The sequence below is a fragment of the Zea mays genome, chromosome 3 (genome assembly GCF_902167145.1).
Source record: "Zea mays cultivar B73 chromosome 3, Zm-B73-REFERENCE-NAM-5.0, whole genome shotgun sequence".
Classification (NCBI taxonomy): domain Eukaryota; kingdom Viridiplantae; phylum Streptophyta; class Magnoliopsida; order Poales; family Poaceae; genus Zea; species Zea mays.
In genome coordinates, this window is record NC_050098.1 from 47,395,885 (window position 1) to 47,421,742 (window position 25,858).

Sequence of the window (25,858 nt, forward strand, 5' to 3'; positions counted from 1 at the left end):
TCCTAAGTGCCATGAACACTTTAATTTCACCAATTAGGAACAAGACTGCCCCTAATTTTTTCATGTATGCACCTTGTCTAGCCAAGGAGGTACTGGTTGAGGATACGAATCAAGATGAGCAGCCATGATGCCAAAGTGCTGCAACACTTGGTCCTCAATCTTGCATCCTCAGTGGAAACTGGTGCTTTCAATATTAGAAGCTTTCTAGAAGAGGCTTTCCGTCATTTGGGTGACGAGCATTACCTTCTCAATGCTCTACTTGCAATTCGAAAGGAGGTAGACCTGATGGAGCAGGACGCACTTGAGAGCAAAGCAAGGTCTGACCCAGAGAAGGAGAGGATGGAGGAACAAATTAACCTTGCGAAGCCTGTGAAGCCAGTGCCTAGACAAATTACTTTCACCTCCCCTTCCTCCCCAGAATTGTATGAGGCCAGTGACAATGACTCCTACGACTCCGACAGGTCCACTAGGTATAGCATTTGGAACCTGTAATTGTGGTACGTAGACTATGGTGTTAGTGGTAGTAATGCATCGAAATTCAAATAAGAACTTCTGTCTTATGTATGTGATGCATGGGTAACCGATGTACGAATGCTCGAACCTTATGTTTACTTTGTATGAACCTTATGTGCAATGGTTCATCCTTATGTGTTCCTTCTCTATGAATCTTATGTGGAATGCTTAATCCTTATGTTGCTTTCGTATGAACCTTTATGTGCAATGCTTCATCATTGTGTTCCTTTTCTATGAACCTTATGTGCAATGCATTACAGTTCATACTTTACAGTACAAGTCTGTTTTGTGTTGTCCAAATTAATGTATTCCTGTATTTCATTCTAGAATGGCTGACAACAACTCAAACACACCTTTTCGACCTACTGGTGCCAGCCCCAATTCAGGTAACCAGTCTTTCCCCCCACCCATGTGGGATCCTCAGATGTGGCAGGGCCAAGGTTTCGACCCAACCCATCCTTCTACATTTACTACTCCTACAAACCATATGAGCAATCCTACCTGGTCCCAGGGAGCTAATGACCCATCTACATATACCTTTCGTAGTCCATGGAACCCATTTTTTGGTATGATCAATCCTGGGGGTCCTCCACCACAACCATCATTCGGTCAACCCCAGTTTGCACCACCCATTCCATGTCCACAGGTTTCTACCCATGTTCCCAACCAGACTGACCCAATTAATTTTGAATCCGAAGCAGAACATAGTGTCCAGGAAGTTAACAGCCCAACCAAACCTTCAGACACACCTATCACATTTAGAAGGACAAAGGAACAGAACTTCAAACCTGATGAAGACCTGTTGCTTTGCAAAACATGGCTAGAGATTAGTAGTGACCCAGTAATTAGCACAGGCCAGAGGAAGGAGGGGTTATGGGCTAGAATTGAGAAAAGGTATAATGAACTTAGAGGTGAGTTTCCAATGAGACTGAATAGGGCCCTGAGCAGCAGGTGGGACAAAATCAGAGATGAAACAGGCAAATTTGCTGGATTCTACTGCTAGAGTCCTAAGGGAAAACCAGAGTGGCCTCACAGATAACGACAAGGTACGATAACATTCATTTGTAATACTCAATGTATGGTCATGGTTTATGTGTACTTACTATTTTTTGAACACTGACAACTGGTTATAAATCTTCTATAGACTTCGAAAGCTGCAACTCTATATGCAACGTCACAGAAAAAGCCTTTTCATTTCATGCATTGCTGGACGCGGCTAAAAAACGAACCAAAATGGGATGCCATGGTTCATGGAAGCCCCTAGGAGAGGCAATGCGGCGACGGAGCCTGTTCGGAGTCTTACACCTACAGGATCTGTTAATGATGTCGAATCTGACGAAGGTGGTTCAAAAGGTAAGAGACCATTAGGACGTGACTCGACCAAAACAAGCAAGGAAGAAGGCTACGTCCAGTTCATCCCAGTCTACTGACTACCTGGCAAGACTCCATGACATTCAGATAGCACGATTGAAGCAAAGTGAAGAAAAATCAGAGCTGAAACAACAGAACATTGAGTTCATGAAAGAAGTTGAACTGAAGAAGTTGGAGGTTCAATCCAAGGAAATAGAAGTGCAGGAAAAAAAGTTGATGATGGAAGACAGGAAGCAAAAGGACGAAGAGCTGAAGAAACTTTATGCTATGGATATGGATGCTTTACCAGAAGAGTTGAGAGCTGTATACATCGCTAGGAGAAAAGGTTTAATCGAGTTTTTCATAAACAATCCTGTCTGAAGAGTACTAATTTATTTGATAAGGTGTTCCTCACCTTTGTATCGGCGAACCTTGGTCCTGTGTGTTTGGACTTGTTTGATTTGGAGTCGTTTGAACATTTCATTATTAGTTTCAGAACATGAGCTTGGTTTTTGAACATTGTTTATTGTCATTATATTGATATTCATAATAACGTTTTTTTCATACATGACTTGACGTTTGGCAACATATGGAAATTATTTGTAGTAGATGCATTACACATGACAGTTACCATGACTTATTCACTGATGCCCAAGATACATGACTTGCATTTCTTCAATTAATGACTTAGTTCATGAATCAAATATAACAACATTGTGGAACCACATAATATGGATGAAGGCCTTCAACCCATAGACCCTCGACGTGCCCAAAGGTGTTCTATCAGGTTGTGCTGCAAAGACAAGTATGTGGACTGAGATGTGATGTCCTAACTCGGGATCGTTGGGTAATTCAGAGCGGATATGATTGTTTAGCCACTCGTTGCGGACCTCAGGAATATTATTACAAACTTCTGGGGGACCAGTGGGGCCAATGAAGTCCACATTTGCTGCACCATCTCCTTCGTCCTCGACAATCATGTTGTGCATAATAATGCAAGCAGTCATCATCTCTGCGAGGTGATTACGATCCCAACCATAAGCAGGGCCACGTAGAACTACCCACCTGGCCTGCAAAACTCCAAATGCTTGCTCTATGTCCTTTCGACAACTCTCCTGCTTGGCTGTGAAGTGAACCTTTTTTTTCCTCAAAAGCGTGATGAATTGCTTTTACAAAGGTTGGCCAATTTGGATATATGCCATCTGCTAAGTAGTATCCAAAATTGTACGTGGTACCATTAATAGTGAAGTGCACTGGTGGCATCGTCCCATTACGTAACGGATCAAACACTGGCGATCGATGAAGCACGTTGAGATCATTGTTAGTACCAGGCATTCCAAAGAATGCATGCCAAATCCAGAGGTCATACCCAGCGACTGCCTCTAGTATCATTGTTGGCCTCGAATTGCGTCCACAAAACTGTCCGCGCCATGCAGTAGGACAGCTTGCACCATTCCCAATGCATACAATCGATGGAGCCTAGCATACCCGGAAACCCCCTGTCCGCGTTTACACTAAGTATGCGAGCAATGTCGTCGTGGTTAGGGATACGTAGGTATCGTTCGCTAAAGGAAGAGATGATTGCGCGACAGAAACGGATAAGGCAGTCCCTAGCCGTAGTCTGTCCAATCTGTATGTACTCATCGACCGCATCGCTTGGTAACCCGTACGCAAGGATACGCAAAGCAGCACACACTTTTTGCAATGGACCAAGCCCTGCTAAACCAGTTGCATCACATCGTACTGTGAAGTAATCGTCTTCTCGTTGAATAGCACGAAGGATACGTAGAAACAACGGACGATGCATCCGAAACCTAAAAACGAAAACAAAGAAAAAATTAATAAAACGAAGCTCCAAATCAAAGTAAAAACATTACTTAGGAAACGTACCTTCGACGAAAAACATGTGATGGATACACTGGATTAGGTCCGAAGTAGTGGTGCTTGATGAGATTTTCTCCAGCAGCGTGGTCCCTATGGATAACACGGCGAGGCAATGAGGAGCACCGACGACGCGTGCTCGTGTCTCCCAGTACAAGGTGGTCAACATGTTGCCAAAGCAACATGTTGTCGATCTCATCGTCCGAATCATCGGATGACGAAGACAACACTAGGCATTCGCAATGAGTCCATGACAAGCTGAACTAAGACTACGTACTACGTACTTGTGATGGAATGACGGATGATACAGAAGAGACGAGTGTGTAGTTGAGTGGAACATGCCCGCAGGGGTACCTTATTTATAGATGGCTTCGGTGTGTGAAGGAAGCCAGAGGGTCGTGGCTTGCCGTAGAAGCCAGTCGTGTGGTGGAAGCCACTCGTGTCGTGTACAAGAAGAATGCGAATTTCTATTATTTAAAAAACATAAAATTCGACCGTAATTATACTAACGTATTAATACTAATTACGAAGTTTGGTAATTAATTGTGGACCAAGTTATGCCCGTGTACTGTGCAAATAAGAAATAAAAATAAAATTAATATTGGATGGTAGTTGAGTTATTTGATGATGAAAGTATATAATATTGTTGTGGTGGGGTATAGAGGATTGATATAGGGGGAACCGCTGTAGAGCGTGGAGATATAGGGGGAGAGAGAACGCTGACGTGGCACAGTGAGTGGGATATAGGGGGAGAAATTTAGGGTGAACCGTTGAAGACAGTCTTAGTCTAATAAATATTAGTCGAGCCAACTTAAATTTAATTATCTAAAATATGTGTACCTGATGAATTAACGTTATTAACTCATACGCGAAAACAATTTATTATCACGCGATATTGTATGAAACAGCACGCGCGAACAACACGTGCGACAACGCGAACGACGCGCGCGATACACGATAATCGCTAAACAACAACGAGTTTATAATAAACAAGTATTAAATGAAAAGCGCTTAAGTTGGTATTAATAAAGTTAACATTTATACTCATAAAAGCGTGAGTTAAAAACTATAATCTAGTTTTAATTAGAAGGTCGTTTTTGAATAATTATAAAATACCGGACAAATAAATAATTAATGAATTAAACTTTCGACATGACTAGATAACATTATTGATACAAAATTGACGTTATCACTAAGTTGACATGACTAAAACGAGATGTAACGGGGTTACGACGCATAATCGAATAACCAACAACTCACGGCTAATAAACTACGCGACATATGGGAACCGCTAAACACGCATCGCAATTACACTGACTAAGCACCTATTGAATTAAAATATGTATGTTGGTATTAATCACGTTAATGTATGTTTATAAAAGTACAACTTAAAACTATAAATTAGTTTTAAGCAAATTGTTATTTTAATAAATATCGGATAAACAAACAATCAATTAATTAATTAATTAAAACTCGCGTCGCGACGAAATAACATTTTAACATGTTGGCAACATTATTACAAAGTCAGCCGAAACGAGTTTATAACGCAAAATTTATTGAATAAATAATATTTTGTGAATTAAACGACGTGACGCAATTTTATTGGTGAGGAACTTGCCATATAGAGAACCAGGTGGGACACAACCATAGACAATCTTTGGGATCTATTGCATTAAGGAGAATGTGAGGTTGCATGGCATGCAGGTGGGGGCCACATGATGCACGACCTCTGGTGGTTGAGCGGCATGCAGGTTTTTTCTATGTCTGGTAGCACGCGTCGTGCGTGTGGCCGTGTGGGTGGGCCCATGTGGCGTTTTTTTTGGCTTTCACTGCATGCAGATCATGCGCATGGGAGAGGGGTCCCCAAGACAATTTCTTCCTCCACTTTTCCTGCAACCGCATGCTCCATTTTTCCTTGTAACCGCATGCTTGGCGCTCGCTGGGCCTGAACCACCGTGAGGAGGGGCTACCAGGTGCTGGGAAAAGGAGGCCAGGGGCGGCACCAGTCACCGGTTGCCTGGCGGCCGGTGGTGACTGGTGAGGCAGGACAGCAGGGGCACGGGGAGGTGCGCCGCCGGGACCAGGCGGAGCTTGCGGGCCGGATGCGGCCAGCGGCGGCGGAGGTCGGGGCGGTGCTACAGTGCGTGGCTGGGGCAGGACGCCCGTGAGTAGCGGCTCCACGGCGACGCTGCCGTTGCTCGGCTCACCGGGGCGAGACGGCGATGCGCGACCAGACCGCAGGAGCAGGGACGCACACGTGCAGGGAAGGAAGGGAGAGAGGAGAGCTCACCTCGGCAACAGCTTCACGCAGGCTCCTCGGCGGACGACGGTGCGAGCTCGGCGCGGCGGGGCACTAGGTGACGGGCGATGGCGCGGCTGCAGATGCAGCACGGCGACGGTGGCAGCGGAGGTGTGGGCGCGTGTGAGGGAGAGGGAGAGGGAGAGGGAAATGGGGTGCTGGGGCTCCAAATGGAACCGGCGTGGGGGAGTCATGGGTGGGAGGCGGTTTGGAGAAGAGAAACAGGAGATGGAGGCGTGGGGCAGACTGGTCGGCGCTTGCGGGAGCGCGCCGGAGTGGGCCGGGGGTAGAGAAGGGGAGCTGGGCCTTTTCTATTTTATTCTTTTGATTATTTTCTTTTATCACTACACGACGATTGATCTTTAGCGACCCTTATTAGGGACCGACGGTTGGTCGCTAAAAGTTATGGACCGACGGTTGGATCGCTAAATGCTTTTATAACGACGGTCTGTGGGTCGCTAAAAGTCTAGAAATTTAACGACTTATGGTCGGTCGCTATAGAGGTAAGTGTGTGACTGATGGTGGGTCGCTATAGCAGTACGTGATTTTTGTGTTTCTTATTTACTCCACTCTAAAGAACCGAAAAAACCGGAAAAAAACTGAAATACAGGCCTTGCCCACGTGTCAGGCAGCAGATGAACCCTAAATCCCTAATAGCAATCCAGCACATCACCCTTCTGTCCTTCAGTCTTCACGGCCGTCTCCCCCAGCCGCCCAACCCCACCCTCACTGGCTCGCCCCTAGGCCCCAGCCGCCGGCAGTCCGCCCAGCCCCAGGCCCCAGCCCCCATCCCCCCAGCCGGCCAGCCCCAACCCTGCGGTCGGCCACCTCCAGGCCCCACCGCGGTCCACGCCTCCGTCGGCCGCCGCTCCGCGGCACCGTCCAGCGCGCCCACTGCCGGACTGCCCCAGCCCCAAGGCGCCCCGCCGCCCCCCACCACTCCACCAGGCCACCACCACCAGCCAGCAGGCACCAGGCACCAGGCACCACCTCTCCAGGCAGGCACAGGCCTGCATCGGTTGCTTCGGAGTTCGGTTGACGGACACCGCCTCACCGGATTCAACTCCCACGATACCGGCTTCCGAAAGACGGCTACATCGGTTTCTTCGTGCAGTGTAAGTGCTCCATATCAATGTCACTTAGCCAGATCTGTATTCTTGACTATTGTTTGCTGCCCACACTAGACACGTTGCTTTTTTTTGTTTGCTGCCCACACTAGGCACATTATTATTTGGTGCTAAAATTATTATTTGAGGTTGTTGGAATGTTAAATTATTATAAATTTCTGTTACTATTGGATTGTGTGAGAGGGTCGATCGAGCTAGTAGAAGGGCAGGTTAATGGTACATAAGTGCTGCCCTCATTGCTTTGCTAGCTCTTGCAGAACGCATCATATACTACGGTCGTGTTAGCCTGAGTTAGTGAAGGTTGTGCAGGCACACCTAGGTATGGATAAATCCTACATAAAGTGTATGGATAAATCATGGATCACAAGTGAGGCTAGGTACAAAGCAACTTTTCATAGCAACTCTTATGTTTTTCTATAGTTATATTGATATGTAACATAGGAACTGTATGTAGGGAGACAAAGGTTTATAAACAAGGGGTGAATGGTTTTCTAGCTTTTGCATTTAGACATTCAGCAATAGGAAACAAGATACTATGCCCTTGCAAGAAGTGTGTTAACTCGTTTTGGAGAGAGGCCGGTGAAGTGCGAGAACACTTGATATGTGATGGTTTTCTAAAAGGGTACACAACATGGACCTTACATGGAGAAGCTTCGTCCTCTTTTGTGAATCATGGTAACAATGATGATGAGTTTAGCGAGCATCCTACAGAAGATGATGCAATATCTGAGTTGTTAAAGGATTTAGCTTGTGGTTTAGATGATGGAGGGGATATGGAGGATGATGGGTCTTTTGAGGAACCTAATGAAGACACAATAGCCATTCGTAAGCTAGCAGAAGACAATAGTCAAGAATTATATCCGGGTTGTCAAAACTACTCAAAGCTACGTTTCCTAGTTCGTTTGCTTCACATCAAACTTCTTGGAGGATGGACAGATAGAAGTTTTGATTTGTTGGTAGATTTACTTGTTGATGCACTTCCTAAGGGTTCAAGCACTTCCTAGATACTTTCATGAAGCAAAGAAAGTGGTCAAATCTGTAGGAGTCGGGTACACTACAATTCATGCATGTGAAAATGATTGCATTCTATTTTGGAAGGAGCATAAAAAACTTGATTCATGCTCGGTATGTAGTGTCTCACGTTGGAAATCAGAAAAGAAGAGTCTAGATGGGAAACGTGAGTACAAAGTTCCTAGGAAGGTGCTTCGTTATTTCCCTATTAAAAAAAGATTCCAAAGATTGTTTGTTTCTTCTAAATTTGCAAGTCTCACAAGGTGGCATGATGAACACAGAGTAAAAGATGGTTTGCTTAGGCATCCTGCCGATTCACCCTTGTGGAAAGATATTGATCAAAAGTATCCAGAATTTGCTATGGATAGTCGTAATATCCGCCTAGCATTTGCTACAGATGGTTTCAATCCATATAGGACAATGAATGTTAGTTACAGTATTTGGCCTGGCATATTGATTCCACTCAACTTTCCACCATCAAGGACAATGAATGTTAGTTACAATGAATGTTAGTTACAGTATTTGGCCTGGCATATTGATTCCACTCAACTTTCCACCATCAAGGACAATGAATGTTAGTTACAGTATGTGCATGAAGGATTCAAATTTTATCTTGTCTGTCTTAATTCCTGGTCGATCTTCTGCGGGTAGTGATATGGATGTTTATTTTCAGCCCCTTGTCTATGATCTACTTGATATGTTTGTTAATGGTGTGAAGACCTATGATGCCTCAAAGGGTGAATACTTTCAGTTGCGTGCTGCAATAATTTGGACCATCACTGATTTCCCTGGTCTAGGCAGTGTATCCGGATTTGTCACCTCTGGTCAAGCAGCGTGTCCTGATTGCCACTCATTGATTTGTTCTCTCAGACTTGGAAATGGTAGCAAGTCTCTGCTACATGGGACATCGTAGGTTCTTACATCCAAACCACACATTTAGGTCTGATGTTGAATTCATTTGGTGAAAGTGAGTTGAGGCCAGCACCTACTCCTCTTTCAGGAGAGGAAATTTTGGATTGTACAAAAAATTTGAAAACAATTTATGGCAAGAAGCCATCAGGTAAGCCAATAAGGAATCAGAAACGCAAGGATGGGAAACCATTAGTCTTTTTGAAAAGGAGACCTATTTGGTTCACTCTTCCATATTGGAAGGACTTGAAAATTCGATATAATTTTGATGTCATGCACATAGAGAAGAATGTGTGTGAAAATATAATTAATACTTTGTTGGACATTGCTGGAAAATCTAAGGATAATCTGAATGCTCGCTTGGATCTTCAAGCTTTAGGTATTAGAAGCGACCTTCATCCTATTGAACTAGAAGCTAATCAATTTTATTTGCCTCCTGCACCCTACTCAATGAGCTATGTTGAGAAGAAATTGTTTTGTCAAGTATTAAAAGGGGTCAAGTTTCCTGATGGATATACCGCTGATATACGACATAATGTTCTTATCAATGAAAAAAAGATAGTTAATCTTAATACTCATGGCAACCACATTCTTCTACAAGATTTACTGCCACTTGCTGTCCGGAGAGTTCTCCCTCAAGAAGTTAGTGCTGTGCTGATTCGTTTAAGCACGTTCTTTAGAAAATTGTACTCTCTTGTTATTCGAATAAGTGACATGCAAAGGTTAGAATCTGAGATAGCTGAAATCTTGAGCCTTTTAGAGATTATTTTCCCTCCATCATTTTTGACCATTAATGTACATTTGATGGTACATCTTCCTACCCAAGCAAGAGTGGCATGCTAGTACAATTCTGCTTCTGTATATGAATCTGGGAAATACAGGCGGCTTATAACTAAAACCGCCTGTGATTTGTGTCTATCACAGGCGGTTCTTTTAAACCGGACCGCCTGTGATGTGTGACTATCACAGGCGGTTTTTTTAAACCGGACCGCCTGTGATGTGTGACTATCACAGGCGGTTTTTGATTGACCGCCTGTGATGTTGTTTTACATCACAGGCGGTGCACCACAAGCGGTTCCTGGAACCGCCTGTGTAGAGGCTAACCGACCGCCTGTATAGAGGATACCTGTAGTAGTGGCAGGCCCAATCCATTTTCGAAGCATGTGGCCGGTGGAGAGGTATTTTTCTTTGGTATATTACATAGCAAACAAATAACGATATAATTTTTCAATAATATGATGAGTGTCGTTGTTTACATGTATAGGTTTCTAAAAAATGCAAGGGCTATGTGCGTACAAAAAGTCACCCGGAAGGATCAATTATGGAGGGTTCTTTGTTTGATGAGGCTCTCATGCTTTGTTCTCGGTATTTACAAGATGAGACCCACTTCAACCATAGAGTTAGAAATCGCTTACCAACACAAATTTGTGTTACAACTCCATTCTTTCACAAAATTGGTCGAGCATTGGCTGGAAAGTGTGTTGTAAATTTAGATCACAAGACATGGCTTCAAGCACATAGATATGTCCTTTTCAACTATTCCAACATAGAACCATATTTAAAGTAAGCTATCTAACTCAGCGAGTATCATGTGATTATTTACTCTTCGTTGGCCATTTCAAAGAAAATTCATGTTGGCCATTTCAGCAAAGCATGCTCAATACCTCTCCTCAATTGGTGTTCGAAATCAGCGTGAGACCAACCACATGCAACATAAAACCTTCCATGAGTGGTTCAGGTTACATGTAAGTATAAAAGGAGAAGTGAATTTACAATCTCATAAAGTCTTTCACTTCAACAATAGTATTGGTACCACAGGTTGAGGAAACATGTGAGGAGGCCTCAGAAGAGATCAAAATTTTAGCTAAGGGACCAATGATGATTGCACATCAGTATAACAGCTACTCAATAAATGGATTCAACTTCCGTACACAGTCATATGATGAGAATAGGTCTGTCCAAAGTAGTGGGGTAGCGTTAGCTGCTGAGACAACTCATTTCGAAAGAGGAAATGATGACAACCATACTATAGGGAAAAACATCTTTTATGGTATCATAAAAGAAATTCTTGAACTCAACTATCACCACAAAGGAAATATTGTGCTTTTCAAGTGTGATTGGGTTGATAACCGTGTAAACAACAAATGAGTTCGAACAGATCAATTTGGAATCACTACAGTGAATTTCAAACATTTATTCAATACTGGTGAAAAGATCTCGGATGAACCTTTCATATTAGCATCACAGGCAATGCAAGTTTACTATGTTGTTGATCCAATTGATACTGAATGGGTAGCTGTTGTTCAGCCAAAACCGCGAGATTTGTATGGAAGTGATGTTGATTATGGTATCATTGATGATGAAAATTATGTAGTTCCGCCAATCCTTGATCTGCAATCTAATGTATTTGAAAGTCTTATTGTTGGATGTGTCCCATGTGCTAGAACAGATATAGATGGTGTCATTGTTAGTGGAGTAAAACAAGGAAAAAAAATCTAGAAAGTAAGTTTGATGATTCCATGTTTGATGATATTTTTTAATATATGCATGAACTTGTTGTTTGAGTGTAAATAGCTAATCTCATTGTTTGAGTAAGTTTGATGATTCCATGTTTGATGATATTTCAGGAAAAAAAATGGCAAGCGCAAGAGAAAGCAATAAAGATGGATCGTGTAGTGAATACGAGCAGCTGAAGCAAGAAAATATTGAAAGAAATAAAAGGAGGTTGGCATCTCTTAACATCCCTGAAATCGTCAAGAGTATGGAGCACCAAGGTCCATCCAAAAAAAATTCAAAGGTTGGCATCTCTTAACTGAATTTCTTTGTGCTTATTTTGTGTTCAGTTTACTCAAACACAGCTGCAATTATTTGCATTACATTTACAAGTTCATATTTCAAATCTCCCTGCCACAAATATGTCTTACTCTGAGTATCATCTCTTTACAATAAATAGTTTCCTTCAGGATCATAAGACGACAGTTTTACTCTTATTCATGGGCTTAATTGTAATATGCTAGTGTTTAGCAACTCATTATAGCACAGGAACATCTCTGGTTTCTACTACTGCACCTATCTATATCTTTATTGCTTTCCGATCTATTTCAATCATGTGCTACAAAAGAAATTCCTGTGCAACTTGATGTTCCTTGTGCAGTAGTAGAAACCAGAGAAATTCCTACTGCACCTATCTATATCTTTATTGCTTTCAGACAATTCAGGATCCAAGTTGCACAGGATCATAGGTGCACCTATCTAAATCTGGTGCTCCCAGAAACAGAATTAGTGCCCAGAATTGTGTATGTGCTCCCAGAAACAGAAATAGTGCCCAGAATTCCAGAAACAGAATCCCAGAAACAGACTTAGTGCCCAGTTATCTGTGTATGTGTATGTGAGTGCCCAGTTATCCTAGAAATAGTGCCCAGTTATCCCAGAAACGCCAATATATATACCTTGGCCCGGTTTCTTACCAGAGCTAGTCATTTGCCCAAAGAAAGGTTCTATGCTGCAATAGTATTTTCAAACGCATAATGCAATGGATATTTCTTGATATCAAACCTGACCAGCCAACAGCAGCAGTCATCCAGTGACCAAAAAAACCACAGCAGCTGACATTTAAACAGAAACCAAGTGAGCTCAAATCCCATAATGACAGCCCCAACACTCGTACAACCTTACTCCACAGACGCAGAAAGTTGAAGTGACTAATTATTATTCAGGGACAATGGTAAAGTGAGTGTGCTTTCTCCAAGTAGTCAGCTGCGTACTTAATTTCACAGCTTAGATCTTTCAACGCACGAAGATCTCTGGATTTTGATCCGATGCCAAGACGTGTTGAGGATTCCTCTCAGATTCCATATGTCTTCTACCTTCTCGGGCTGAACGTTTGCAGCTGAGTCCACCTGTACCCACACAAGATGTATTTCTCACAAACTGTTCTAAGTTGAGTGAAATAGTGTGTCAAGATAGACTTCACTTACCGCCTTAACTACGATCTCAGGATTCGCTGGTACGTCTAATGTGGCCTCAAAGAGAACCCAAGCCCACTTATCACTTTGAGGTCCATCTGACACATACGCCACATTGTCTTTCTGGTATCTACGAGCCTCGACCCAGGTCTTACCCCCATCAGCTGATACATCCACTCTCTCAATGCCACGGCCACCACCTGAAAGTGCATATCCAGCAATCCTAGCCTGCAGCGAGCAAAGCATGGAGGTGTGTGAAGAAAATTTCTTTGAAATCTGCCCATGGTACTCGCACAGGATTCAGTCTCAGAGTATGTGTTGTTATGGAAACATAGTGACCTGTCCTCCTCTTTTACATCTCGGCAGTGATGGTCTTCAATGTATTCTTCAGTGATGGTCTGTTACATAACTGTCAAATTAGTGATGCACGGGACCACCAAATTAGTGTATCAGTTTCAGTTTTATAGCAGTTTTATTTCTAGCACTTTTAGCAAATGTATATAGCAGTTTCATAGCAGTTAACTGCATAACATTCATGCCATTCGCTTGTAGAAAAAACAGAAGACAAGTGTTCCAACAACTAAACCTCCAAACTTGCGACCAAGGCCACAAAGACAAAGTGTTCCAACAACTAAACTCCAAACTTGCGACCAAGGCCACAAAGACAAAATGCTCAAGCTCAAGACGAACAAGCGATTGCTGATTTGCAGACGGTGGGAGATTTTCTCACTGACAATGGTGATGACTCATAATCCTCATATTTATATATCATGTATATCATTTAGTACATGCAACTTCTTTTAACAGTTACCAATGTGTGCTTTTCATTTGCTTAAGTTGAAGTTTCCGAGGATGATCCAATCAATGCTACAAAAAAGAGGCCTGCAAGGGGCATAACTAAGATGGAGGGAATATTCTCAAGGTCACCTGAAATGCCAAAAATCAAAATTTTTCTCAATGATCGAGGTCAGCCCATTGGTAAAAGTGCTAGACAACTTTCAAGTGCTATTGGGTGTCAAGTTAGAAAGAAATTGTCTATTGCTACCACGGACTGGAGGCTTGTTGATATAAACAAGAAGTATGAGTTGTGTGTAACACCCATTTTGTAAAATTTCTAGAAATAATACCAATAGAGAAACAATTTCCCCTTATGTGGGTTTAACCTTTGTGCATCATCCCATGTGGACACCATATTCAAAAGCAAATAATTAATAAAAGAATATATGCCATTGAAAGTATGCATCATGCTGATATTATTTTTGTGGAGTGCATTTTGTGGCTATACAAAAAAAAATAAAATAAAGAGAATATTAGTACCTAGATGAGAATTTAAGATTTAAAGGGGATTCTAGAATTTAGAAAAGAGAAGAAATGAATATTATGAGGAGAAAAATAAGTAAGTGAAAATATATTGTACCTTAACTAGAGTATAGGTTCACAACACTGTTTGGATTCAAAATTTGAATGGAAATTTAAATCATGAATTTGGAAGACAAAATAGGAAAAGGGAAATAAAATAAAAAGGGAAAACCTGCAGTTGGGCCAACTCCATGCCATTCGGCCCATCTACCAATTACCTACGCGCAGCCCAGCACCTCACTCCCGCCGTTCGCGCGTGTGTCTCGGGTACTCGCTGCCATCCGGGCCCACTGGCCAGCCCTCCCTCTCGCGCTGCTCAACCCTTCACTGAGTCGCGGGACCCGCTTGTCATCCCCGACTTCTTCGCGCACGGCTGGCGTAGCTTCCGCCGAGCTTCTCGGCATGGCGTGACCGTGCGGACCTGCTTGGACCCGTGAAAAGCGCCGCTGACCGAAACAATCCGGGGATTAAAACCCCAATCGACCTTCGCCCGTCCTCCACACCTCATCCCTGCCCAGAAACGCTGCCGCCGCCACCACCAGTATCGCGTTCGCAGAGAGGGAGAGACCCGCCACCGTTGACCCAGCTCTGTATCGCCGCCGGGCAGCCCGTGGGTGGCCGGTTGTGTTCGCCGGACCACGGGGAAACCATACACACGCTCGGACCGTGGAGATAGGCATCTGCTCGGCGTGAATTGCTCGCCGGACTTCACATCCGCCGCGGAACCACAAGACGCCGTGGTCGGGAGGAGTCGCCCTTCGATTGTCGGTATGAAACCCCCTCCAAGGCTCGCTATCATCCGTATTATGTGTAGTGCACTTCGATTTAGTCCTAGGACACCGGTGCGGGCGTAGATTCTTCACCGGTGGATCTCCGCCGCGTGTGGGACGCGCCGCCGTGCTCTGGCGTGGCAGGGAGGTGGAAGACGGCCGTGGAGCGTCCATCCGGTGATCTATGGCTGAGATTAAAACCTGCGTAATGTTTCGCGTTGGGTCGATCTAGAGCGTTGATCAGCGACCGGATGACTCCGGGTATGGATGTGATCTCCACCGTTGGATCAACATCTGGTGGTCCTCGTAGCGTACCGGTTTAATAAATGTAGAACTAATCTAGGCCGTAGGTGTGAGATCGTGCGGCAGAGATCAGCAGATACCCCTTCGCCTCGGCACTTATTCAAAAGAGTCCCTGGGGTTTTGTGTTATGAACCCGCCGTCCCGGGGTGCTATTCTCTATGTCTGGGACCTTTTGCGCCAGCGCCCCTGAGTTTCCCAGAAAAGGACGCCCAGTCCAGAGATGTTTAAAAACAGAGAAATAATATTAGAAATTCATTTTTAATACAAAAACAAATCTAGAAACTTGTAAAATTCATAGAAATTCCATTTTTGGTCCAAATTGAACCATTCCAATTTCTAAAATTTTGTAATTTTATTATCTATCACTTAGAGCCTCTGTTTTATTATGACAACAGTAAGAAAATTAATCCCACACTTAATCCTATTTTAAACACATAAAACCTTTGAAAATTCATAACTTAAATTCTATAACTCCAAAAATTATGATTCCTGTTCCTAGGATTTTATTTTAATGTGTAGATTATTATTGTGTATTTTATGTATATGTTTGGTGTAATGTTAATTTCTCTATATACACTGTGCTTGTTTGTATTGTGGCGAGTAGAAGAACCCGTTGCTGAGGATCCTGGTGAGTAGCAGGTTGAAGTAGCTGAGCAGGAGCTCATTGAAGGCAAGTTGTGCCCTTGACCACTTTTTACCCAATAATGTTCTTTAATATCATGAATTCATGCATAGGTTAATTTTGATGGGACCCGATAGGTCATCCTAGATTGTTTATCTCATTACCTTGTTTACCCCTGACTCACTTGGGTAGTTTGATATTGCTTTACATGGTTTTGGGATAATCATTTATTACCTCTATGTTCCAATTCTTTTGTTACTCTAATTATGTTCATGTCAAGTTCATTAATGTTAAATGGAACATAGAGCTTAACTTGAGAAACACGTGCCACCACAAGGGTTTAATGGGACGCCCTTGGCTGACTAATTAGGAAAGCTAGTGGAAGACTACCTTACCTGAAAGGGGCAAGGGCAGTAGGGGAGTGGTCAGTGTAGGGAGGTCCTTGGTTGATTTGGCTGCGATGGCGGTCAGACAAGAACCCTGCATTGGAACTTCCTATAAAATGTAGCGGGTTTTTGGAAGCTAGTGGAACTTTGTAAAGGCCTCGTAGTGTTGCCCTGCCGCGCTTCCTAGGTAGAGGTGTATGGGAAGTCGCGATCCCTTGGCAGATGGGTAACATGACTTGTGGGTAAAGGGTACAACCTCTGCAGAGTGTAAAACTGGTATACTAGCCGTGCTCGCGGTCATGAGCAGCTCAGGACTCTCTGATGTTTAAATTATGGAACTTAAATTCAATTTGGTCATTTGCATTGCATGGGATTATTATTAATTTTGTTCTATTACTTTTATTATGGTTTGGTATTTACTTACACTTAGTAACTGCTAATAAAATTTGGACCAACTACTTAAAAGCAATGCTCAACTTTAACCCCTATCATTGATTAGCCTTACACATCATATGAACTCACACCTTTGTGAGTTTATGTCCACTGGTTCCCCACAACTTGTTGAGCTATGATCATGTGTGAGCTCACCCTTGCTGTCTCACACCCCCCCACAGGAGAAGAGCAGGTGGTTCAGGAGGAGCCACAAGGCGAGGAGTATGATCTGATCTAGGTGGCGTTTCTCAGTTGACATTGGCGCCAACGATCCTTAGTTCGTTTTATATTTATCTTTTATTTTGTAATAAGTCTTCCGCTATGTAATAAATACTCTGATGTTATTGACATTTATCTCTATACACTCTGTTATTATATATGTTGTCTTCTTGGCGCATGTATGAGATGCACCTGGCTTTGTTCCTTAAAGCCGGGTGTGACAGAAGTGGTATCAGAGGAATGTTGACTGTAGGACGAAACCTAGATAGAAATGTACAAAACCCTTACCTACTTACCTTACTCTGACTCATTCTATACTTATCTCACCTTGATCTTGTCTCACCTTTTGCTACTCTACACTGATTAATCTTATCTTTTCTACTCTAAGACAAGATGGATTTCACACCTTGGAATCCTACCACTATGATCTTTTTTTTAGAGATAGGGAACCCAAGACAAAATTTAAAACTATTTTATTTAAAAAAAATGTTGTTTGATTGTGCTGATGCTAAATGCCTGATTTGCTTCTTTGATTGATTGAATTATTATAGATGGACATCTTAGTATGTACCACCATAGTGTAATAAGTTAGCTATGGTAAGTAAAATATTAATCTGCTTAGCTAATAAAATTCCCCAAAGTAACCTGATTTGTAATTACCTGCCTTGTCTACTATTTTCTTACCATATGTATCTAACTCAGATGGTCAATACCAGGCGGGGTGGTGGAATTGATTTGCCTCCTAATCGACACACTCGGTGGATATACAGACGACCCCAGCCACAACCTGCAGAGATGAATCCTCCTAATCCTCCACCAGGCGGAGTTGACCCACTGGTTGCTGCTCAGATGGCGATGATGCAGCAAATGGCGGACACTATGGCTGATATGCGTGCCCAGATGCAGCAAGAACGCCAGGAGATGCGTCAAGAAGGAGAAGATATACGACAGGAATTGCGCCAGGATCGAGAGGAGATACGCCAGGAAAGGAGGGCGCAACAACAGCAGCTGCAATAGCAAATGCAACAACAGCAGTAGCAGCAACAGCAACAAGTACCACTGCCTCCTCCACCACCACCAGTTCCACCCCGTGATAAGCATAGGGAGTTCATGAGTCATAAGCCACCTACATTCGCTAGCTCACCTGATCTACTGGACGCGGATGATTGGCTGAAGTCCGTTGAGAAGATGTTGAATATTGCACAATGCACTGACCGGGAGAAGGTTTTGTATGCTTCTGGACGTCTGACGGGTCCTGCTGCTGACTGGTGGGATTCATATACTGCTGCCCACGATGCTGCTGATACTATCACTTGGGCAGAATTCAGTACACAGTTCCAGAATTATCATATACCAGCTGGATTGATGAAGATTAAGAAGAAGGAATTTCTGTCGCTGAAGCAAGGAAGTATGTCAGTCAGTGAGTACTGCGACAAGTTTATCCAGTTATCCAGATATGCCCCTGATGAAGTTGCTGAAGATGAGAGGAAGCAGGAGCATTTTATTGAAGGACTTAATGGACCTTTGCAGTATGCTCTAGTGGCACATACATTTCCATCATTTTAGAGGCTTCTTGATAAGGCGCTAGCTATTGAACACAAGCGTGTTCAGTTGGGAGATTTGAAGAGAAAGGCTATATCTCAAGGACAAGGAAGCAGCAGTGTGCGTCCTCGCTACAGTTCACCCCAGGGTACTCCAGTTCGCACTGACGGGGGCCAGCGCCCAGTTCAGCAATCACCGCTGAGGACTCCACCTCCTCGACAGGCTACCCCCACTGGCACCCCGACGAAGTTTTCCGGACAGAGTCCAGGCACTACTTGTTTCAAGTGTGGGAAGACTGGTCATTATGCAAATGTCTGCCCACAGAGGATTGCTGCTACTCCAGTTTAGAACAGGCAGCAAACTCCAGGATCTGGCAAGGGATATTCTATTTCCAAGGTTAACCAAGTCAGCATTGATGCTACTCCGGATGGTGGGGACATCGTACTTGGTATGTTTTATGTTAATGCAATTCCTGCAACCATATTATTTGATTCTGGTGCTACACATTCATTCATGTCTGCTAGATATGCCAACACAAATGAAATACCACTGCTAAATATGAGAAAACCCATGATAGTAATTACACCTAAAGGGCCTGTCGAGGCGAATCAAATGACACGTAGATTGACATTGACCATTATGGGTAGAGAATTTGGAGCTACTGCTATAATATTAGAGTCAAGCAGTATAGATCTGATCCTTGGTATGTCATGGCTAAGAAAGGCAAAGGCCGTTATAGCATGTGGTAGGGGTACCGTAGAACTCACTACCACTAAGAGAGAAAGGTTTCAAGTTAATATTGCAGTAACCTCCTCACCCATGCGTGCAATGTTCTTTATACCGGAGGAGTTTGTTGGTGACAACATCCGGGTGGTTAGAGATTTTCCAGATGTCTTTCCAGAGGAGTTACCAGGGATGCCACCTGATAGAGAAGTTGAGTTTGTTATTGATCTCTTACCAGGAACCGCCCCTATTTCTAAACGGCCATATAGGATGTCCGTAGAGGAGTTGAAGGAACTTAAGAAGCAGTTAACTGAGTTACAAGAGGCTAGGTACATTCGTCCGAGTTCCTCACCTTGGGGAGCACCGGTCTTGTTTGTACAGAAGAAGGATGGATCACAGCGGATGTGTGTGGATTATAGATCTCTCAACGATGTTACTGTGAAGAACAAGTATCCGTTACCCCGTATTGAGGATTTATTTGATCAGATGAGAGGTGCTAGAGTATTCTCGAAGATTGATCTCCGATCCGGTTACCATCAGATGAGGATTAGACCATCGGATATTCCCAAGACGGCTTTCTCAACTCGATATGGATTATATGAGTTCACTGTTATGTCATTTGGACTAACCAATGCACTAGCTTATTTTATGAATTTGATGAATAAGGTGTTTATGGAATATTTGGAAAGATTCGTCGTGGTATTCATCGACGATATTCTTATCTATTCCCAGAGTGATAGCGATCATGAGGAACATCTGAGGTTGGTGCTACAGAAGCTACGAGATAACCAGCTATATGCCAAGTTCAGCAAGTGCGAGTTTTGGATTGGCGAGGTGCCATTTCTTGGTCATATCATTTCTAATGGAGGAATATCAGTGGATCCTGCTAAAGTTAAGGAGATAATGGAGTGGAGAGTACCCACTACAGTTACTGAGATTCGGAGTTTCTTAGGACTAGCAGGATATTATCGGAGATTTATTGAAGGATTTTCTAAGATTGCTAAACCTATGACTTCGCTTTTGGAGAAAGGAAGAGAATTTAAGTGGGATGAGAAGTGTCAAGACAGCTTTGATCTATTGAAGAAGAGGTTGATGTCGCCACCAGTATTGGTTATGCCAGACCTACAGAAAGGATTTGATATCTATTGTGATGCATGTGGCCAAGGCTTAGGATGTGTGCTCATGCAAGAAGGACATGTGATCGCTTATGCTTCTCGTCAGTTACGGAAACATGAAGTGAATTACCCCACTCATGACTTGGAATTGGCAGCCGTTGTGCATGCGCTTAAGATTTGGAGACATTATATCATGGGGACCAAGTGCCAAGTATATACGGATCATAAGAGCCTGAAGTATATATTCACTCAGAAGGATCTCAACCTTAGGCAACGCCGTTGGTTGGAGCTTATTAAGGATTATGATTTGGAGATTCATTATCACCCGGGCAAGGCAAATTTGGTTGCAGATGCCTTGAGTCGAAAGGAGCATGTTCATTCAGCTATTGTTGCCCAGCTACCCGACGAGATCGTTGAGGATTTCAGGAGACTTAACCTGGGGATAGTTGCTCATACTGAAGGAGTTACTATTGATGTGGAACCTACTTTGGAGCAAGAAATTCGCAAAGGTCAAATGGGTGATGCTAAAATCAAAGAGATCAAGGATCTGATTACTAAAGGTCGAGTTCCGGAATTTATGGAAGATGAGCAAGGCACTGTATGGTTCAAGGACAGGATGTGTGTTCCTGATATTAAAAGCCTTCGAGAGACTATTTTAAAGGAGGCCCATGATTCGGATTATTCTATTCATCCTGGTAGTACTAAGATGTATCAGGATTTGAAACGGAAGTATTGGTGGTATGGATTGAAAAGAGATGTAGCTGCACATGTGGCTATGTGCGATGTATGTCAAAGAGTTAAGGCTGAACACCAGAGGCCAGCTGGACTATTGCATCCACTGAAGATACCCGAGTGGAAGTGGGAAGAGATTGGTATGGATTTCATTACTGGATTGCCTCGCACCCAGAAAGGATATGATGCTATATGGGTGATTGTGGATAGATTGACTAAAGTGGCTCACTTTATTCCTGTCAAGACTACTTATAAAGGTTCTCAGCTAGCAGAGTTATATATGGCTCGGATTGTGTGTTTACATGGAGTACCAAAGAAGATCGTGTCTGATCGAGGTTCGCAGTTTACCTCAAGATTTTGGAGAAGCTTTCATGAGAATATGAGCACGAAGTTAAATTTTAGTACGGCTTATCACCCTCAGACTGATGGACAGACTGAAAGGGCTAATCAAGTATTGGAAGATATGTTGAGAGCTTGTGCACTTCAGCATGGAGGAAGTTGGGATAAAAGTCTACCGTATGCTGAGTTCTCATATAATAATAGTTATCAGGCCAGTCTGAAGATGTCACCTTTTGAAGCTCTATATGGGAGGAAGTGCAGGACTCCTTTGTATTGGGATCAGACTGGAGAAAGACAGTTCTTTGGGCCTGAACTGATTCAAGAGGCAGAAGAACAAGTCCGTATAATTCGAGAGAATTTGAGAGTGGCTCAAACCAGACAAAAGAGCTATGCTGATAATAGAAGGAGGCCACTGGAATTTGAAGAAGGAGATTATGTGTATCTCAAGGTGTCACCACTTCGTGGAATGAGGAGATTCAAAGTTAAGGGCAAATTGTCCCCTCGCTATATTGGACCATTCTTGATCTTTAGGCGAGTTGGGGAGATGGCATACCAACTTGAGTTACCTGCTAGTCTATCGGATGTGCATAATGTGTTCCATGTATCTCAACTTAAGAAGTGTCTCCGTGTCCCTGAGGAACAGTTACCCATGGAAGAGCTTAGTGTTCAAGGTGATTTGACTTACACGGAGTACCCGATCAAGATTTTGGATACTTTGACTCGAGTTACAAGAAATAAGGTGATAAAGATGTGCAAAGTCCAATGGAGTCACCACGGTGAAGATGAAGCAACGTGGGAGAGAGAAGAAGAGCTTCGCATAGATTTTCCCCACCTTTTCTCTAGTTCTTCTTAAATCTCGACGACGAGATTATTTTTTTTAGGGAGTAGGATTTGTAACACCCATTTTGTAAAATTTCTAGAAATAATACCAATAGAGAAACAATTTCCCCTTGTGTGGGTTTAACCTTTGTGCATCATCCCATGTGAACACCATATTCAAAAGCAAATAATTAATAAAAGAATATATGCCATTGAAAGTATGCATCATGCTGATATTATTTTTGTGGAGTGCATTTTGTGGCTATACAAAAAAAAATAAAGAGAATATTAGTACCTAGATGAGAATTTAAGATTTAAAGGGGATTCTAGAATTTAGAAAAGAGAAGAAATGAATATTATGAGGAGAAAAATAAGTAAGTGAAAATATATTGTACCTTAACTAGAGTCTAGGTTCACAACACTGTTTGGATTCAAAATTTGAATGGAAATTTAAATCATGAATTTGGAAGGCAAAATAGGAAAAGGGAAATAAAATAAAAAAGGGAAAACCTGCAGTTGGGCCAACTCCATGCCATTCGGCCCATCTACCAATTACCTACGCGCAGCCCAGCACCTCACTCCCGTCGTTCGCGCGTGTGTCTCGGGTACTCGCTGCCATCCGGGCCCACTGGCCAGCCCTCCCTCTCGCGCTGCTCAACCCTTCACTGAGTCGCGGGACCCGCTTGTCATCCCCGACTTCTTCGCGCACGGCTGGCGTAGCTGCCGCCGAGCTTCTCGGCATGGCGTGACCGTGCGGACTTGCTCGGACCCGTGAAAAGCGCCGCTGACCGAAACAATCCGGGGGTTAAAACCCCAATCGACCTTCGCCCGTCCTTCGCACCTCATCCCTGCCTAGAAACGCGCCGCCGCCACCACCAGTATCGCGTTCGCAGAGAGGGAGAGACCCGCCACCGTTGACCCAGCTCTGTATCGCCGCCGAGCAGCCCGTGGGTGGCCGGTTGTGTTCGTCGGACCACGGGGAAACCATACACGCGCTCAGACCGTGGAGATAGGCATCTGCTCGGCGTGAATTGCTCGCCGGACTTCACATCCGCCGTGGAACCGCAAGACGCCGTGGTCGGGAGGAGTCGCCCTTCGATTGTCGGTATGAAACCCCCTCCAAGGCTCGCTATCATCCGTATTATGTGTAGTGCACTTCGATTTAGTCCTAGGACACCGGTGCGGGCGTAGATTCTTCACCGGCGGATCTCCGCCGCGTGTGGGACGCGCCGCCGTGCTCTGGCGGGGCAGGGAGGTGGAAGACGGCCGTGGAGCGTCCATCCGGTGATCTACGGCTGAGATTAAAACCTGCGTAATGTTTCGCGTTGGGTCGATCTAGAGCGTTGATCAGCGATCGGATGACTCCGGGTATGGATGTGATCTCCACCGTTGGATCAACATATGGTGGTCCTCGTAGCGTACCGGTTTAATAAATGTAGATCTAATCTAGGCCGTAGGTGTGAGATCGTGCGGCTGAGATCAGCAGATACCCCTTCGCCTCGGCACTTAATCAAAAGAGTCCCTGGGGTTTTGTGTTATGAACCCGCCGTCCCGGGGTGCTATTCTCTGTGTCTGGGATCTTTTGCGCCAGCGCCCCTGAGTTTCCCAGAAAATGACGCCCAGTCCAGAGATGTTTAAAAACAGAGAAATAATATTAGAAATTCATTTTTAATACAAAAACAAATCTAGAAACTTGTAAAATTCATAGAAATTCCATTTTTGGTCCAAATTGAACCATTCCAATTTCTAAAATTTTGTAATTTTATTATCTATCACTGAGAGCCTCTGTTTTATCATGACAACAGTAAGAAAATTAATCCCACACTTAATCCTATTTTAAACACATAAAACTTTTGAAAATTCGTAACTTAAATTCTATAACTCCAAAAATTATGATTCATGTTCCTAGGATTTTATTTTAATGTGTAGATTATTACTGTGTATTTTATGTATATGTTTGGTGTAATGTTAATTTCTCTATATACACTGTGCTTGTTTGTATTGTGGCGAGTAGAAGAACCCGTTGCTGAGGATCCTAGTGAGCAGCAGGTTGAAGTAGCTGAGCAGGAGCTCATTGAAGGCAAGTTGTGCCCTTGACCACTTTTTACCCAATAATGTTCTTTAATATCATGAATTCATGCATAGGTTAATTTTGATGGGACCCGATAGGTCATCCTAGATTGTTTATCTCATTACCTTGTTTACCCCTGACTCACTTGGGTAGTTTGCTATTGCTTTACATGGTTTTGGGATAATCATTTATTACCTCTATGTTCCAATTCTTTTGTTACTCTAATTCTGTTCATGTCAAGTTCATTAATGTTAAATGGAACATAGAGCTTAACTTGAGAAACACGTGCCACCACAAGGGTTTAATGGGACGCCCTTGGCTGACTAATTAGGAAAGCTAGTGGAAGACTACCTTACCCGAAAGGGGCAAGGGCAGTAGGGGAGTGGTCAGTGTAGGGAGGTCCTTGGTTGATTTTGCTGCGATGGCGGTCAGACAAGAACCCTGCATTGGAACTTCCTATAAACTGTAGCGGGTTTTCGGAAGCTAGTGGAACTTTGTAAAGGCCTCGTCGTGTTGCCCTGCCGCGCTTCCTAGGTAGAGGTGTATGGGAAGTCGCGATCCCTTGGCAGATGGGTAACATGACTTGTGGGTAAAGGGTACAACCTCTGCAGAGTGTAAAACTGGTATACTAGCCGTGCTCGCGGTCATGAGCAGCTCATGACTCTCTGATGTTTAAATTATGGAACTTAAATTCAATTTGGTCATTTGCATTGCATGGGATTATTATTAATTTTGTTCTATTACTTTTATTATGGTTTGGTATTTACATACACTTAGTAACTGCTAATAAAATTTGGACCAACTACTTAAAAGCAATGCTCAGCTTTAACCCCTATCATTGATTAGCCTTACACATCACATGAACTCACACCTTTGTGAGTTTATGTCCACCGATTCCCCACAACCTGTTGAGCTATGATCATGTGTGAGCTCACCCTTGCTGTCTCACACCCCCCCACAGGAGAAGAGCAGGTGGTTCAGGAGGAGCCACAAGGCGAGGAGTATGATCTGATCTAGGTGGCGTTTTTCAGTTGACATTGGCGCCAACGATCCTTAGTTCATTTTATATTTATCTTTTATTTTGTAATAAGTCTTCCGCTATGTAATAAATACTCTGATGTTATTGACATTTATCTCTATACACTCTGTTATTATATATGTTGTCTTCTTGGCGCATGTATGAGATGCACCTGGCTTTGTTCCTTAAAGCCGGGTGTGACATTGTGGGAGGATATAAAGACATATTATGATGTAGATGCTGCTGCCTTGAACTGGGTGATGCGCACAGCTGGAAAGAAGTGGAAGCAATTTAAAGCATCCATAAAGCAATGATACTTCAATCCTGAATTGTCTATTAAAGAAATTCCAGAA

The 25,858-nt window shown here is 43.4% G+C and overlaps 1 protein-coding gene, 1 long non-coding RNA gene and 1 pseudogene across 3 annotated transcripts; 1 reads left to right on the plus strand and 2 right to left on the minus strand.

Moving 5' to 3' along the window:
- Window positions 1–2,524: 2,524 nt before the first annotated feature.
- Window positions 2,525–6,302, minus strand: LOC111591127 (uncharacterized). The gene is made up of 3 exons (XM_035966198.1): window positions 6,035–6,302; window positions 3,754–3,837; window positions 2,525–3,677 (listed from the first exon to the last, which is right to left on the minus strand). Exons 1-3 carry the CDS (start codon window positions 6,235–6,237, stop codon window positions 3,227–3,229), a joined length of 738 nt encoding a protein of 245 aa, XP_035822091.1. The 5' UTR covers window positions 6,238–6,302; the 3' UTR covers window positions 2,525–3,226.
- A 5,447-nt stretch (window positions 6,303–11,749) lies between these two features.
- Window positions 11,750–14,167, plus strand: LOC103650035 (uncharacterized). The gene is made up of 3 exons (XR_002268339.1): window positions 11,750–11,887; window positions 13,608–13,793; window positions 13,893–14,167. It is a non-coding gene; the product is annotated as an uncharacterized lncRNA (long non-coding RNA).
- LOC100284296 (sulfite oxidase pseudogene) lies at window positions 12,637–13,230 on the minus strand (annotated as a pseudogene). The gene is made up of 2 exons (NR_148411.2): window positions 13,068–13,230; window positions 12,637–12,989 (listed from the first exon to the last, which is right to left on the minus strand). The product of NR_148411.2 is annotated as a sulfite oxidase pseudogene (transcript).
- Window positions 14,168–25,858: the final 11,691 nt, after the last annotated feature.